We start from the raw sequence: 17,863 nt of genomic DNA on the forward strand, positions 1-17,863 counted from the left end.
ACTGCGCCTAGGACATTGGGGTCCTGGTCCATGACTAGGATTCCAAGGCTTTACAGTAATACAAATACTAAATCACACCACCGGGGAAATTTTATCATCTTTGTGCACCTCAAAGCTCCATATCATTCTAGAGAAGACACTGATTCTGTCATTTACTTTTGGTGAGAGAGAAATCATACCCCTGAGATGGAAGTATGGAAGAGCCAATACAGGAGAGAATTAGAGAAAATGGAAATCCACAACACTGTAGGAATCAGTCCTTTTTGTGTTTGACCTGTGTGTCTGTCCCCAGCCCAAACCAATGTTGTCATCTGTCCCCCACCTCCCTGCTTATTTCCTGATCACCAACCTTTTGTTCCCCACACAAAGGACTCCCAGGTCCCTACCCTGAGGAGCTTACTGTTTAAAAGCCAGGAGTATGTTTCCCCTCCCGCTCATCTTTTAGCCCCTACTCCTGCCAAGGGGGTAAAAACCATTGAGGCTGATCCCAGACAGTGATCTGGGCTAGGGAACAGTTTTCATGCCACTGGTCTGAGCACCAATGCAACAGCAGGATGTGGGGAGAGGGAACAATCTGGGGGTGGGCATCAGTCCACCCACCACTGCAGAAGAGTCCTGCAGAAGACTCTCCAAAAGGATTTAAAGGCAATTGTCTTTCTTCCTAACCCACATGGGTATCCCTTACATGCCAGCACATTAGGGATCACATCCCCTCCTCTCAGCTTGCCAAACACTGCTCATGGCTACCTGTTGGGCTAGGGGCAGTTTGCAGAGCATCTGCACAGTGGCCTCATCACCCAGGCTACATCTGATGACTAAGAACCAGGACAGTAAACTCCAGCCCGAACCCTGTGGAGAGAAGGGGCTAAGCAAAGGATGTGTGGGCAAGCAGAGCCCTCAGATACACAGCCACAAGGGGCAGAAAGGGAAAGCGAAGCACAAAAGTCCACTCACCATGTACGAGCCCCACAGCCACGATCAGCCAGACAGTCAGCTCCCGGAGTCCCATCCCCAGCCTCGCTAGGGAAGTGCAGCAGCTGCAGAGCCCCAGACCCAGAAGCAAAGTTCAGCTTGAGCCCCAAATCAGCCAGGCAGCTGCCGAAAACAGGCACTCAGAGCAGGATAAAGAAAGGGAAAGAGACGCAGAGCAGAAACTAGAAGGCAAGTGCTTGGTGGCACACAGGGCTGAGAGGTTCTGGGGGACGGGGTGTCAGGAACAGGGCTCCAGCTCCTCTTCCTGGTCCCAGCTCCCTTCCTGGGCTGGCCCCGGATCTCTCCTTGAGATGCTGCCAGCTCAGGCACAGCACAGGAATGCTAATGACTGCCCCCCTCCCTCCACCTCCTCCTGCACGTAATGGCTTTCCCTACTTTCCTTAATCCTTGTAGACCCTCAGGCAAGGGCAGAGGGGAGGCAGAGACGTTGCAGCAGCTGGAGAAATGCAGCCCGTTCAACGGAGCAGCCCTAGCTTTATAGGGCTGTGTGTGTGAGCTAAGAGCGGATCTCACTCTCCACCCTTCCCTCCCTCCATGGCTACTCAGCCCTGTGACAGTCACTCAGGCACAACTCCCCTCTGGCCCCATCCCACTGCCAGTCTCTGCAGTTCACTCCAAGAGGGGCACTTTGCTACCGCAGGATCAAGCTACTCTTGCTCACATTTTAACAACCAAGCTGAGCTGCAGCCTTCTCCTTTAGGGTACGAAGCACAGGGGGGGCAGGAGCTCTGGCTCATCCCTGCCTGCTGAGACACTTCTCTATGCACAGTCGTCAGACGCTGGGGCGGCCACAAATCCAGCAATTCCTAGTAAATGGAGCTGACTCAGCAGTATAGGGGCTCCTCTCCTGGGACAAATAAGGGAAAAGCAAAACTTGTGCCAAACTTGCATTTATTAATAAGACAGGAATATACATTCTGGTGGTCCTTTAAGTGAGAGCACCTTATTGGAACCTGATCAGTTTTCTAGTGATTGGACCTTTAATTGCACTTAAAGCTAAAAATAAGAGCCCCCACTCCTACCTTGCTCAACCCCTTGCACACTGGTCTTAACTGGCCCCGGGGAGGATAACCCCACGTAAGATGCTCTGCTCGTGCAGAGGTGGCTTTCTGCCTCTCTCACTCCAGGCTGCTGGGGTAGCAAGGAAAAAGAGCATGTCTGGGACCCCCTATGCCATGCTGCTCCTCAGCAGTGCCTTCAGCTTCAGGTGCCATTGCAGACTGGCCCTGGCATGAACTTGCTGCTCTAACAAAGAAGGGTACTGGTCTATCCATAGCTGCAGCAGGATAAAGGACTGCAGAGGAGAGCTTTAAGTCACTGTTGCCCCCCACCCCAACCCTGACTTGCACTGTGTGCAGTGCAGCCATAGCCAAGGATCTGACCCCTAGTCACATTTGTTTTGGGGGGCAAGTGGAATCAGATAATGTCGTATATGCATGAACCATTCTGTGCCCTTTAGATCCCAGCTGCCGCACAGAGCTGGGAGCTCAAGTGTGAGATGGTTATTTTTTTCCCCAGTGTCTAGAATACCATGTAATTTAAAAAGAGTTGCAGGAGAAATCCATGGCCCCTGATTTATTGATGACACTAAACACATTTTTTTAAAGGACACCAGAAACTCAGCCAGATCTGGTACGGAGCCCACAGCCTCAAACCCTCGCCATGCTACTCACCCAATGAGATTCAGGTCCATTTGCTCTTACACTGAAGCAACAAAAATCTTAGTTTTCCAAGGTCTGGTTTCCTTTCCTTCAAAAAAAATTGCCTTTACATGCTATTAATATTTTTATGTTCTTCCTTAAGGGTTTCAGTCCTCCTGGGTGCCAAATGCTGGATGTTCAGCATCCTTCACATCCATGGACTTCAACGGGCATTGAAGCTACTCATCAGGATCAGGCTTCTAAAGCTGTTCAGGAGTGTATTAAAATATCGGATTACTTTATACCCAGTAGTGTTTCTATATTTGCTTGTCTTTCAACCAAAGGATACTGAAGCACTTTAACAAACCTAAATTTATACACAAATCCCATAAAGGGATCACTTCATCAACCAGTAAAATGTAGTCATAACAGCCACCCTTCTCCCCCACCCCACCTCACCTCACCCCATCATACACACCCTTGCTTAAACCTTCTGTGAAGCACAGATTTGCAAAGAGACATCTCCATTTTGGTGGAGAGGTTTACTAATTGCTAATTCGTAGATCAGCATCTGTGTGGCATTTACAGTTCACTAAACCGTAACTTATAGTAAAAGCACATTTCCAGGGAAACAAACACTTAGGCTACTGCCTTAAAACCATAAATCCTAAGTAATCAGCGCTTAGGAGAAAAAAATTTGCCGCAACTCTGTACTTTTGATTGGAACTGGCTAGAAATAGTCAAAATACAAATTTATGAAGAGGGTTTTTTTAATGTACCTATTTTGCCAGAAACTTTCACTTAGCCTGAAATCCATAGCCCATGTGCAGAACCTGAGTAAATGGGTGGGGAGAAGCTTGGGAATATGTAGATGAAATTTTTCTCCTAACAGCAGAACACACAGTGGATCCCTGCAGTTCATGGATATACTGATTCTGCCTCCACCTCCTCACGCTCTCTCTCAGCTTAAGCACACATCCCTAGTCCCTACACAAACACAGATACTGATGTGGAGGAGTGACACCATGATATTTAGGTCTGGTCTACATACTGTTTTGTACCAATTCAATTATTTCAGTTAGGGACTTGTTTTCCTACTGAAATTATTTAATCCCTCCTGTGGATGTAGCTATACTGTTAGACTTTATTCCCCTTACCTTATAAGAAGAAACTATACTAATTTAACTGCATGTGCAGTAGAGGGGCTGTATCACTAACTATACACGGTGCAATGTGTGTGTAGACAAGTCCTCAGTCCCACAGTACGTAGAAAGATGCAGAGTCCATCATGCATAGCCTCTCTTCCCAGCCTCCTTCCACACAGCACAGCCAGGGTGCTTCAGTTGCACTTGGGCCTTTCTGTAGCCACATTAAGGGAGCCAGTGAATTTCACTCTTAGGGATTGACTGAATCCTGCTGGGGCAACAAAGTACAAACTGCAACTCCCTGCATGAGCAGATATCAGTGCATTTCAGACCAAGGATTCAGTCTCATGGAGGGTGGCAATGTTTGCACTACCCTTGCTCGTGATGTGGAAGTAAAAAGAAAACAGTAGAGTTTAAGCATAGAAGTTTCTGGTTATCAGGGAATAAGGTACATATTATCAAGGGGTGCGAAATTCGGTTTAGGAACGGATGGCGTAAGGAGTACATAATCTGCAATCTCCCCGATTGGGAGTAAAAGTTTAACAGGTCAAAGTACGGACATTGAGATATGGGGGTATATTGTTCATATAATGGCTATGTTCAGGTGTGGAGTATAATGAGTGGATACGATGATGAAGATCGATTGTAGTTGAGACTCCATTGGATCTCCAACAGCAGGCATTGCATGGAGCTCACCACTCCCGCTAGCCAACCCTGACCACATTTTAGGTTGTGCTGGCTTGTTGTGTTCTCTCCTCTCCAACACCATAATGCAAGATTTACTGGTACAAATCAACCCTTCTCCATGCAGACTTTCTGTGGTCAGGAGCTCCATGACATGGGTTATACTGTGCAATGTCAGATGGAAAGTTAATAGCAGTCCCGGGGGGGGCGGGGGGGTCAATGGACTGAGCTGGTGACTAGCTGACTCGTGTAGGATCAATTTCTGATTACTTTTAGTTGTTAAAATGGCTTTTGGTAAGTTTAGCCACCCCATAAATAGCTGTCACATTGTATTTCTGAGAAACATAAAGGATGACTTCATGACAAACACATGATTGAATAGAAAAGATCCTGATGCAGTTCTAATGTACAAAATTTGGAAAATAATCGTGATAAATGCAACATTTATTATGTATTTTAAAATATTTGACTGTGTTTCCCATTTACAATGTTTAAAGTATTTTAAGCCAATAAGTGGGTTATTACTTTCGGTTCAAATCCCTGACCTCAGATTCTGTGCTTTTGCTACAATAGTTCAACGTCCTGGACAACTGCATCTTAGCAGATATTTGCTATTGTTTTGCTTATCTGTGATAGAAGACAGTGAGCGTTCATCGAATAATAGAGAAAACTGTAGTTTATCAGTCACTGTTAGTTTTGAACTCTGAAGAGCCACTTACTCACCTAAGTTACCTACCATCTGTTTGGTTATCTCTAAAGGGCCTGTCACTTGGTACCTAGGTGCCTGCCCTCAGGCCCAAGAAGGAAAAGCAACAGCTAAGTGTGCACAGCCTGAGCAGAGCAGAACATTTCTGCTTTTTCACATATAAGGTGGTGTATTTCCTGCAGCCTCTCTGGCACACTGGCCAATGAGGTGCAAGCTGAGGCAACGGAAAGGCCATGCTCATTTGAAACCACACAATACACAAGGCGTGTCCAGTCATCAAGACCAATCCCCTCCGCCCCCACAGGATACTCTCCCCCCAGGGGATATACTTTTCTGACAGGGTAACGCCTCAGTGGCTTCCTTTTAAATGCTCTGCCTGAGGCTGAGACTGTGACTGATTTTTGGGCTGGAATCAGATCCTCGGCAGCACTGAAGAGCTGGGAATCGGGGACAAACCCCCAGCTGCCCGCGGCTTCGCTCCAGCCAGCGCTCGGTAGCATTTCTCCTCCCCCTGCCATCATCCCTTTGCAACCAGCCCTCCCCGCGGGCCGTAGCTGCTCGCAGCGCCCGGCTCCAGAGGCTGCCCGCGCCCGCTCTGGTTCTGCCACAGGCCGCCTGAGGGAGCCACCTGCGCACGCGACCCACCGCCCGGGGACCGCGTCCACGGCTCAGCGCTGCCCTCTGCTGGCGGGCTGCGATCCCGCCGCTCTGGCCCCCCCCCCCCCCCCGCGACTTGGCCGCCGAACGGCCCTGCCCCCCCCACTCCTCGGGCCCTCCCCCGCGGCTCTGCCTGCCGCGCGGAGGCTGGAGGAGCCGGCCCCCACTAGCCCAGCCCCAGCCTCTCCACCTGCTGCGGCTGCGCACAGCCGGCCGGCGCCGGGTGGGGCTCAGCAGCCCGCGCGGCAGAGGCTGCAGGGCAGGTTTCCACGTGCCAGCGCAGCCGGCCGGCCAGAGCTGGTCCTGGGGCCCAGCTGCGGTGCGCTGACCCGGGGCCATAGCCTCAGGCCGCCCCTGCAAGCGAGGGTGGGGCGCGGGAGACCCCTGCTGTTCCCCGCAGCCTGACGAGGGGGCAGGGCAGTTCCAGCCAGGCCTGGGTGCACCCAAAGGCCCCTTCCCCCGCGGCGTCAGCACCATGTTGAAGTTTGCATTTGTAACTGTCGCAATTGCTGCCCCAGCAGCAAAGGAGCGGCTCACGCAGCGCCCTGTATAGAATCCCAGGAGCAGCGAGAGGGACCGCGCGGGTCCTTGAGTCTAACCCCCACCCAGGTGCGGGATTGCAGCCCCCCCCCCCCCGTTTGGGTGAGCGCCTGGGATCTGGGAGACTTACCTCCAAATTGCAAATCAAAAAGAAGAAATTTAAAAGCAGATCGCCTGCATCCCCGGTGAGTGCCCTACCCCCAGGGCTATTGGCTATAAGGGCTCAGGCCACTTAACTCCAGAAGAGGGTTCACAGCCATGAATCCTTAACAAAGAGGCACATATGTCCCTTTGTAGATACAGGCCCTAAGTGCTTCTTCAGTAGTGAGTAGCTTAGGCAATTCCCTGCTCAGCTTGCTGGCTTCTGTGAAGCCCTACAATGGATGGGGTGCCTGGACACCTAACTCCGAGCTATGAATTCCACTAGGTGACAGGGCACCCTTAGGTGTTGCAACACCTAAGACCCTTTGTGAATTTTGCCCTATGCAGTCTACACCAGTGCTTCTCAAGCTATCTGATGTGGGGAACCAGCAGTTTTTTTTTCCAATGTGCGAGCAGACTGGCAGCCAATGGCTCACGGACCGCCACCGGTCCACGGACCACCACTTTGAGTAGCACTGCTCTAGCCTGAGCTTCCATGTTTGAGCATTGCTCTATCACCTCAACATATGCCAGTTAAAGACAAACACAACCCTGTTATTTAGAACCATTTAGGGTCCTCAACATCTTTCCTTCTTAGTAATTAAAAGCAAACTCAGTTATAAAAATTCTGCTGTTACCAACGATGAGCTCATTAACATTAATAAAGAATAAACTTGCTGTAAAAATAAACTAATTAACACTTACCTGTAGAAACTCAGAATAAATCAGTGACTTAATTGTTTATTAGGAAAGGTTAAAAAGAAAAGTCTGTTCTTCATGGATTGTATGGAAGCCCAACCTCCAGTAATAGAAGAGCTGAGAGAATAATTCATAGCAAATAATTTCCTTGATAAATCTTATTTTTCTGTTTGTGGAATAGCTCACATTTGTTATTTGAAGTTATTAAATCCATTTTATATACTCCATAGTTTGCTATTAAATTAAAAATCCATAATGTGAACTCTGATGCTTAGCTGGGAGTGGGCACATAAATCTTGTGGTATTATTTCTGTTCCCTCACTGGAGTTTAACTCTTATGAGATTTCTGGTGTGACTGCTCACAGGAAGTGGCTCAAGTTTAAAATATTATCATGAATATTCATAGAGAGTGAAAAGACATATGAAGCAAACCGAAAAGGGTGCAAGCATCGCTGTACATTCCTGGGCTGTTTCAGCAGCCTGGGCAGATAAGAAACCTCATATACCCTTGACTCAGGGCTCCCTTTATAATTTGTAAACAGAGGACATAAATAACACAAAAGAAAACAAATTTGCTGACAAATGCTATCTCAGTCCCCCAAGGTTTTTCCCTTGCCTCCAACACTCAGGGAGAAAAATCCACTCAGTTCCAGTCCACCCTGTAGGTCCAGCTTCCTCTTTCTTACAGATGTCATCCAGCCATGTGATAGGCAGGGATCCATTAGCCCTTCCCAGAGAGCTGCTTCATCTTGTCACAACGGTCAAAGCAAACTCATTTAAAAATGCAAACAAATATCTGCAGAAAATCTTGAGCACCCACTTCTGGGTAGCATGTAGAATGCAGAACTATTAACATACCAAAAAACCACTACTGAATATAAATTATTTTGTTTTTCCAACATATTGATCCAGTTTTTCAAAATTAGAAAATACAGTTGTATCCATACACATCTGTGATTGAGTCATACTCAGTAAAATTAGGAAAGCCGTGCATTTGAAGAGTAAGATTGGGTGCAAGCAAATATCTGCACAAATTTATTTGTCTAACTTGAAAATGTGGCCTGTTTCTCTCTCTCTTATGCAAAAAGAGAAATGTATTCCTGTGCAGCACATCTAGGCATTGCATAGATCTCACTTAAACCCTATTTTGAGAGCTTACATGAAATTTTAATGGTGCAAGGGTCTCTATTGGCCTTCTGCACAGGGGTATATTCCACCCAAATAGCACAGAAAACTACTGTTGAAAAAGCTGCAAAATCCTGCATTAAAGCTTATGTGAACCCCCCCCCCCATTGTTACATAAACCATAGCTCATTTATACCTGAGAGCTCTTCTAGTTTCATATACAGTATAAGGAAGCTTAGCATAGTTGTCAATGCACAGGGGACAAGGACTGAAGACAATTCAAAGTGATTTGCTAGTGGACTGCAAAATTATTAGGATTGTGCAGTGACTGGTTCATATCTGTGAGTGTGAGTGAAGATCTTTTTCTCTCTGCAAAGACCTAGGCCATGCAAAGCAATTAACATGACAGAAAAATGATACAACAGTCCTGAGATTATACCATTGCAAAAGTGACTGTGATTTAGATGCAACTAGAAAGGGACTGTAGTGGTTTCTGACTTTGATCTAATTATTGTATGACTGCAGTGACCCAGGACTTGCCTTGTCATAAGAGATCTGATATTGCAAGTCATGTAGAGCAGATACAATAGATGTAGAATAGGCTAGAAGAATATGCCTTTCAGTTAAAAAAAGTAAATTACAATATATGTGAGCAGTTTAGTTGCTTGCCCTACAAAAGAGAACTCATTCCTGAATATTTAAATTTTCTAATTATTCAAATAATATTTTATGTAACTGTTTAGTTACTTCCCATACATTCAGATTTTAAGGTGAGTCCTAGCAAGCGCTTGGTGTTGTATTTACAGTGGTCTAATTTATTCAAACAGTGGCATCAGCCCTCTGAAAATGTAACCATGTATTGTACTTCTTGGACTTTCTTTTTCTTTCTGGGCTACTCTGACATTATAAAAGTATTGTCATCCCCTTATCAAGAGGTTGCAGATCTTAGAGTCTTACAGGTCAGGTTCCAACTGGAGAAAACGTCAGTGAGTTGGAGTCTAGCTATTTCCTTAATGCAACTGGTTTATTTACAATATTTAGAACACTTGTCAGGGGAGGTCTAGATAATATTCAGTCTGCCTTGAGTGCTAGAAGACCTCTCGAAGTCTCTTGCAGTCCTATGATTCTATAATATATATACACACACCAGTTCTTGAACAGAGGTGGACACAAACACTGCACAGGCAGTCTGTCCTTTTTTGAAATCTCAGCTCCAACACCGATGTCAGAGAATCATAGGGTACAAGGGATCACAAGGGTCATCTAGTCTAACCATCAGCCAAGATGCAGGATTTGTTGTGTCTAAACCATCCAAGACAGATGGCCCTCCAGCCTCCTTTTGAAAACCTTTAGTGAAGGAGCTTCCACAATCTCCCTAGGCAGTCTGTTCCATTGTCCTACTGTTCTACAGTTAGTAAGTTTTTCCTGAGATTGAATCTAAATCTGCTATACAGTAGTTTGAACCCATTGCCTCTTGTCCTGCCCTCTGTGGCAAGAGAGAACAACTTTTCTCCTTTTTTATGGCAGCCTTTCAAGTATTTGAAGACCAATATCATGTCCCCTCTTAATCTCCTCTTTTCTAAGCAAAAATACCCAATTCCTTCAGCCTTTGTTCATATAGATTGCATTCAACCCCTTTGATCATCTTTGTCACTCGCTTCTGGGTCTTTTCCCGCTTCTCTACATCCTTTCTATATACTAGTGATCAAAACTGGACGTAGTACTCCAGCTGAGGCCTAACCAGAGTAGAGCTGTACTATCAACTCTTGTGACTTGCATGCTATGCCTCTGTTAATGTGATCTATAATTGCATTTGATTTTTTTGCAGCAGCATCACGTTGAGGTTGTGATGCACCACAACTCCCACATCCTTTTTGGCAGTGCTGCTGCCAAGCCAGTTATCCCACATTCTGTATTTGTGTGTTTGTTCTCCCCCCACCCACAAGCACCTTACATTTGTCTTTGTTGAATTTCATTTTGTTGGCTGTAGCCCAGATCTCCGATTTATCAAGAGCTAAAATTCAGAGGGCTCTATCTTCCAAAGTGTTGGCAACCTCTTCTGCCCCCTCCCCCCCAGCTTTGAGTCATAAGCAGATTTGTTCAATATGCTCTCTATTCCTACATCCAGGTCGTTAATAAAGATGTTAAACACCAGACCCAGAACTAAATCCCAGAAAGCAACTCTGCCCCCCAAAATTGACTCTAGGTAGAGAGATGAAGGCAGAGAGTAAATTCTTTTGCTGTTTGCAACAACTTTCTAAAAAAAGAACCCATAATCATCAAACAACAATGCAGTATTTCTTAAGACTTAACAGTGCTCACATGGTAAGAATAAAAACATGTAAAATCATGGGTAACAGTGCCATCTGGTCAATCCCGACATAACTATATCTTTTAAAGTTCCATCCTTTTGGCCTTTATATATATTGTCTTCACCAATTATGCCAGAGATGAACTTTTGTATCTCTTATAACGGTAGGTCCAATTAAATAAAAGTGGGTTTCCCTGCTTCTGACAGCTGGAGCCTAGTCACTGGGTGTCACGCATGTAAGTATCAGAGATTTCCCAACAAATACCCCACAGGTGCTTTCCCCTGTTGAGAGCTGTCCTGAATTTTCATTCATATCACACCAGGCACATTTCCATTTTGACTTCTAGAGAAGTAATTACTTGGTGCTGTCATTTCAGCTTCTGTCAAGTCCTGGTGAGGCATTTTGTGGTTGCAGGGCACTGCCGTCGCTTCTGACTGACACTGCAATCACATCATAACACTGTCACTTTGCCATCTCACTGCATCAATCTAGAAACTTGGCAAAACTCTTTTCTTTACCCCAGTTAATTTTATATGACTGAACATAAATTTCAGTGCCTTAGAAGACCATTAATTTTTACACAAAATCTGCATATTAGGCCTGCAGTTCTAACAGATCCTGATCTATAAGAATCTGAAAAATCAATTTTTTTTTCCTGCTGGAGCAAAACACTAGACAGTCTCCTCTTTAACCATCTCCTACATTTTAAATAGCTAAATGAATTCCTGTCCAAAATGACAGTTTTGTGCACGGAGGCTAATGTTAATAAGGGCCTCTGAAAATGAAGCTTAACTCTAATCCTTTCAAAGAAAGGATTGTTTGAAATTTGATCTTTTACTGGCAGCCCTTCATAAAGGTGGGTTAAAATGGAAACCATTTGTCCAAATTCACTCAAACTTTGGCAATCCAAACAAAGTAGGACCCAGATTTGAAATATCCCAGTTTTGCAAAGCCAAACCTTGAGCAATGAAGTTTGGCAAACACAAAAGCACCTTGGTTTTGATCTCCACATCTTAAACAGCACCATATTTTTGGTCCATGTGGCATTTTTATGATTGTTTAATTTCTTCAATTAAATACATCTGCCATAAGGATGATATGAAAAAGAAGGGTTTTAAATGTTAAAGGTGTCTCTGTTTGGTCTTGAGATGCAGGCGTTGGAAAACTTACAGGGATATTTTCTATCTTGCATGAAAGCAACACATTGTTACACTGTACAGCCTCCCCTCCCAACCTCTCACTCCCATGTTCTCAGTCTCATTGCCAACTTCCATCAATCATGAAAGGACAGAAAGTCAGGCAAGTCTGCGTGTGATATTTTTAATTAATCCAGAAGTGATGGGTATTTCAAGCATTTGGAACTAACTCAAATACTGTGTATCATCTGCTGCTTTTAAAATTATGTGTGTATAATTATCTCCTTCCTACCACCATCCTGAATCGCTCTCACTACAAGAAAGAGCAAATGGGGTGGTGTTACTATGAAGATAGAATAAGAAATTCATCACCATCAGTATCTTAGAATAGATGCCAGTCATGTCTCAATGAAACAACGGTTTTCTTGCTGATTGTCTCCAAGCATGTTGGCGATAAGTTCTTCAAGGGATGTCTCACCAACTTTGAGCATTTCTTTAGAGAAATGAAGAACAAAACTAAGTCATTTTTGTAGTGGGAATGCATCATCTTCAAAGGCCATGGGTCCTTCAGAGAAGGGAAAACTTTGAAAAGGAGATTCCCCAATAGCATGTCACATTAAAGGAACTCTCAGAGAACTATGAGATTGTCTCTTTGATAAACACTTATGGACTTGCAGCTATGAAAGTGGCTAGTAAAATATCTCAGCATGTTCCGTTTCTCGAAGCAGCCACGGGAATCTAAGCAATTACAGCCTTTTAAGTATCAAAAGTGATTATAGTAAGTTTTGACTAGCAGACTGTCTCTTGGAACATTTGAAATATAAAAGTAGTTAACTCATTTTAGCTAGCTGTCAGAACGTTTTAGCTGTCAAAATACCTGTAAGGATTCTAGCTCGCAAGCTGTTTTCTCCTGTCACCTTAAGTTTTCAGTCTGAAAATTCTTTCCTAAAAATAAGAAGTTTGTGATAGAGGTGTTTTCCATGGTATGTTCAAACTAGGGTCACGGACAATGAAATACAACTCCCCTAATTAACTTAATATGCAAAATATGATATTTTAAAGCAAATTTTCTCCAAAGTTACAGGGATAGATGATACTCAGTAAAAAGTGAAGATGTAAAACACCACAGGCCTGATCCAGTTTCCGTTGACTAATATAGCAACATTCTCCTTGACTTCAGTGGAAACAGGATCAGGCCTGACAGCTCATAGCATTTCAGTAGGATAGTATCTGCAATTTAGCATGTCAGTAATCGGCCATAATGAAACTACTGAATTGAAACAGAGATTTAGTTTACTATTAAAACAGGAATTGGTGGTTAATCACATCTGTTTTTGGCCTTGGAAAACCAAACCCAAAGCTACTGTAGCAATAAAATGTCACATACATACATGAAATACAGGTTCAGTAGTCATTACAATATGACAAAATGCAGCAGAGAAAATTAACCTACTGTGGCCAGTCTGTTGTTGGAAATGAATTCAAGTACTTTAATTTTAAATCATAACAACACTGTCAGGTGATCTGTGACTCACATCAAAGCTGTCTAGGCCCACTAGTATTTTATAATGCATTCTGTATTTGGAATTTTTAATTTTTAAAAGTATATTCAAAAGGTCCTTTGATGTTAGAGGTAAACAATTGGTGTTTAAGCAGTTTGCTTTAATCAAAAAGCCAAAAACAGGAATATCAACACCTGCAGTTGTCTCTTGTCCTGTTCAGTTAGTTGGTTCAGCTTTTCTCTCATTTTTGCTCCCCGCTCATTCATTTCTCTGCATCTTTTTGACCACATGTAGTTAATTAGTTTGATAGTAAAATAAAAAGCAGCTATCGTGTATGTATTCAGGCAAATTCTGTTGTTGGTTGTCGGAGTAATAAGAGCAAGATTTGGCCCACTCTTTTTACTCTTGCAAGGAAGGATAGATTTCTCTACATGTATTAGATTAGTGAGATTTTATTTTGACACTCGAAAAACAATGTCAAATGTAGCCAATAGAAAGCATCGACTGTCTCCGAGCACCATCCAGAAATGTCCAACCACATTAGGAGGAGGTGGTCCTCTCCCAACTCGACTTCTGATATTGCTACATGTGTTGAAGTGACAGGGATTTGATTTTACCCTGATTCTTCTTAGTAAAGATAGGCAGGCTGTCTTTGACCTTGACTGAGCTAGGCAACATGTGGGGGGTTGCCTGTGGCAGGTGTCAACTGCATGAATCACGAAGCGGAAGAGTGCAAGTAGCTCTGCTAATTATGGTAAAGCAAATATATATATATATATGGCAACATGTCTCCGCTTCCAATAAAACTATTCATTTTTTAGTTTATCATTTCTTTTCCTAGGGAGAAGAGCCATGTGTGGCTCCCTTTACAGGAAGTGTTGCTGAGGTTCTGACTCACAGGCAGTAAATATTGTTTATTAACATGCCAGAGGAAAACCAAATCAGGATAGGCTCTGAGAGGTATTGATTCCTGAGAAATAATTATATGTAGTAGCGTATGCACAGTGATTAAATGTAAGTACCAAGAGTTAATACCTTCTGAGCTAGTGAGAGGCTTGTATAGAATATGACAGTGTACTTTGTAGTCACTAGTTCTTGGATGAGCTGGTTCAGTAAACTTCAGGTGTATCTTAAACTGGAACTCTTTTGCTCCTCCCACATCCCCTACCCCATCTTAGAATCCAAGAAAGAAAGAGGAAAGGTCTACTGCACAGTTAAGCAATATTTCATTTTTCCCTGTTCTACTATCTTCTCTCTTTCCCATATGCAAAAGGCTAATTTACAGATAGGCCCAATCCTATTCCTCTTACTTAAAGTGAGTAATACTTCAGGTTCCAATTCAGCAAAGCATCCCTTTTCCTAAAAACATTTAAGCATGTTCTTAAGTCCCTTTGACTTTAATGGGACGCAAGCAGACACTTAAAATTATGCATGTGCCTAAATCAGAGGTGGGCAAACTAAGGCTCTTGGGCCACATCCAGCCTGCGGGACCCTCCTATCCAGCCCCTGAGCTCCTGGCCCAGGAGGCTAGCCCCCAGCCCCCCCGCAGCCTCAACTCACTGCACCGCCAGCACAGTGCTCTAGGCGGCAGGGCTGCGAGCTCGTGGAGCAGCGCAGCTGCAGAGCCCGGCCTGACCCGGTGCTCTGTGCTGCATGGTGGTGTGGCTGGCAGTAAAGGGGCAGGAGGGTTTGGGGTGGTGGTCAGGGGGCAGGGTGCGGAGCGGGGGGCATGGATAGGGGGTGGGGAACAGGGGGGTTGAATGTGGGCAGGGATTCCGGGGGACCGACAGGCACAGCCTCCCCTAACCAGCCTTCCATACAATTTCCAAAACCCGATGCGGCCTTCAGGCCAAAAAATTTGCCCGCCCCTGGACAAATGCTTTACTGAATTGGGATTTTAGTGCACAAGTAGTCCCATTGAAGTCAATGGAACCACTAGTGGAGTAAGGTGCTCATCAACTTGCAACTCAAATACTGCAACATCCTTGTCTCCAGCCTTGACATATGCAACCAGGCCCTACTTATATCCATTCAAAGTACCGCTGCTGCAAAGATCATTTATGTAGCCCACCATTCTGACTATGTCACCCCTCCTTTTGAATCCCTTACCCGACTCCCCCTGCCCGGTTGTCTCTTGTCTTATACAAAGAGTGTAAGCTCCTTGAGGAAGGGACTGGCGATTTGTTCTGTGTTTATACAGAATCTATCACAATGGGGCCCGATCCATGAGTGGGGCTCCTAGAACCTAGAATAATACAAATATAACAATAATGATAATCCCAACATAAGGATGTGAGCAAGTACGTTTATGGGCCATCTGGTAGGGCGCAATGAAATTACATAGGTGTTCCCAAAGGAAAGGCTGCTCAACAACACATGGGGCTTTGCTTTAAAAAATGGTGGCTACCCTAGCAAAAGTGCTCTTGTTTTTTTAATTCCTACTGAAAGATTTTGTTACTCATGACTGAATCCTATGTCCCTCAAGGAGAGTTTCTTCAAACGGTTTATTCAAAAAAAACAAGGTAACTTTGTATAGTTACTATGGACAGATTAATGCTAGAACTTCCCTTTTTCTGTGGGAGAGAAGTTAATTGAAACAGGGAAAGGAAGGGAGAATTAGGGAAAGAGGCAGGGATCCTGGAGAGCATATTTTTACTCTGAGTTTTAAATTTAATTCAGTGTAGATTTTCAGGCTTGAAGGTGCTTATGGGTTGTTTATTTTAGAGTTTCTTCAGCAGGAGGAATTTCAGAGCTCTTGCCATTTTAATTACTAGACATGAGATCAAGGACAGATGATCTGGTTAAAATAAAATAAAAACTGATGAAAACATTTGCCTCAAACTCAGATCAGTGTAACCTGCAACCTCTTGTGAATTCAGAGAGAAGCTTGATTCACACGGTTTGTTTGAATTTGTGTCTGCTCTGCATTTCTTGACAGCAGAGACACAACAAGCCAGATTTATCCATTTTGTAATTCAATATCAATAGAGTTTCATTAAAAATATTGAAAGAACATGGGAAATATCATGATGTTCCCAGACTGGCTGAAAGCAAGAGAAAGCAACTCACTAGAAAGCCTGTTCTCGTAAGAGTTCCAAGGTTGATTTTTCAACCATAAAAGTTTGAATACATAGGCTTATGTGAATGAAGCTGAACTTACAGAGATTTGTTTATCACTACCTCCTTATATGCAACTGGAAAATACACAGAATCTGTCACCTTATTAAAATAATGTTCCTACATTTACTGATTCACAAAAATAAAATCTTAATTCATAATTGAAGCTATTGTTCCTAATGAATCCTCTGGGAATGCCTAAATAAAAAATGCCATTGACTTCTTTAATAGTTTTAATGCTAAGCTATCTTTTTATGATGGAAATTCTTTTTAGAACTCCTATTCTGAATTCCCATTTAATTAAGAAGATGATATGGCAGATCAATGGCAACAGTAACATCTCTAATATCAGACTATGATTGTAGTGTGTGAGTAGCTCCGATGGCTTTGGACATTTAAGTCAATTAATTTCCTTATTCATCCTCTGTGGTACTGACACTGATAGCATTTTATTTTATTTTTTACTTGTTGAACAGTAGATTAAATATAGTTACTAAAGGTAAATATTTCAGAGGTGACTAAGGGCTTGTCTATGGTACAGGGACTATACCCGAATAGCTATAGCCTTGTAGCTATGCCAACATAATCCTACATCATAGAGACAACCTACAGAGATGGAAGGAGTTTTTCTGTTGCTGCAGAAGCAACACTTCCCCAAGTGATGGTATCTAGGTAAACAGAAGAATGCTTCTTCCATCAAACAAGTTCCATCTACACTGGGGGTTAGGTCGGCATAGCTGCATTGCTCAGGGGTGTGAAAAACATACCTATGTTGACCTAAAGTTTAAGGTTGAGACTAGATCAAAATAACGTAGGAGCCAAACGTGACTTAGGCATTTAGTATCCTAAGTATTATTGAATGTCTATGGGTTTTAGGTGCCTAAAGGGAATGTTTTTCAAAGGTGCAAGCAGGAGGCACCAAACTCCCATTGATTTTCAATGGGAGTTAGGGTAAAATTTTCAAAAGCAGTCAAAACACTTAAGAGCCTAAGTCCCATTTTCAGAAGTAATTTGAACACTTTAGTGCCTTTGAAATCTTCCCCTTCGTGTTTAAATTAGTTTTTAAAATGGGACTTAGGCTCTTAAGTTATTTGGGTGGTTTTGAAAATTTTACACTAAGGCTTTATCATGTGTGTATTTATCTTAATTTTTAGTGTTTAAAGTGATTTAGTACTTGTGAAGTGTACTTGAGAGCGCGCCCTGGAATCTGGAGACCTCAAACCAAAGAGGCTGGTTGTATCTATCCTGCAATCAAAAGGTGTGATTGCAGCTCAAAACAGACATGCCTGCATTAGCTTTAATCTAGCAGGCACAGCTAAAAATAGAAGTGAAGCCACAGCACACAAGTTTCAGTGCAGGTTGTATGAGCCCACCCAGTCCCCCTAGGTATGTACTCACATTCCTAGACCCGGCTGAAGCCTATGTTACCATGGCTTCACTGCTATTTTTAGCCACACGAGCTAGAT

General features: G+C 43.7%; 1 protein-coding gene across 3 annotated transcripts in view; it reads right to left on the bottom strand.

Moving 5' to 3' along the window:
* LOC311527952 (neuronal acetylcholine receptor subunit alpha-7) overlaps nt 1-1,726 on the bottom strand; it is a 98,300-nt gene extending 96,574 nt beyond the window's left edge. For 2 of the 3 annotated variants that reach the window (XM_084642452.1, XM_084642454.1), the window contains exon 1: nt 955-1,648. In XM_084642452.1, the coding sequence (XP_084498578.1) occupies nt 955-1,009 (55 nt within the window). In that variant the 5' untranslated portion in view covers nt 1,010-1,648. The other variant, XM_084642453.1, reaches the window with a different exon arrangement.
* Nucleotides 1,727-17,863: the final 16,137 nt, after the last annotated feature.

This window comes from Lepidochelys olivacea, assembly GCF_965140295.1.
Source record: "Lepidochelys olivacea isolate rLepOli2 genome assembly, chromosome: 10".
In the NCBI taxonomy this organism is placed as follows: Eukaryota; Metazoa; Chordata; order Testudines; family Cheloniidae; genus Lepidochelys; species Lepidochelys olivacea.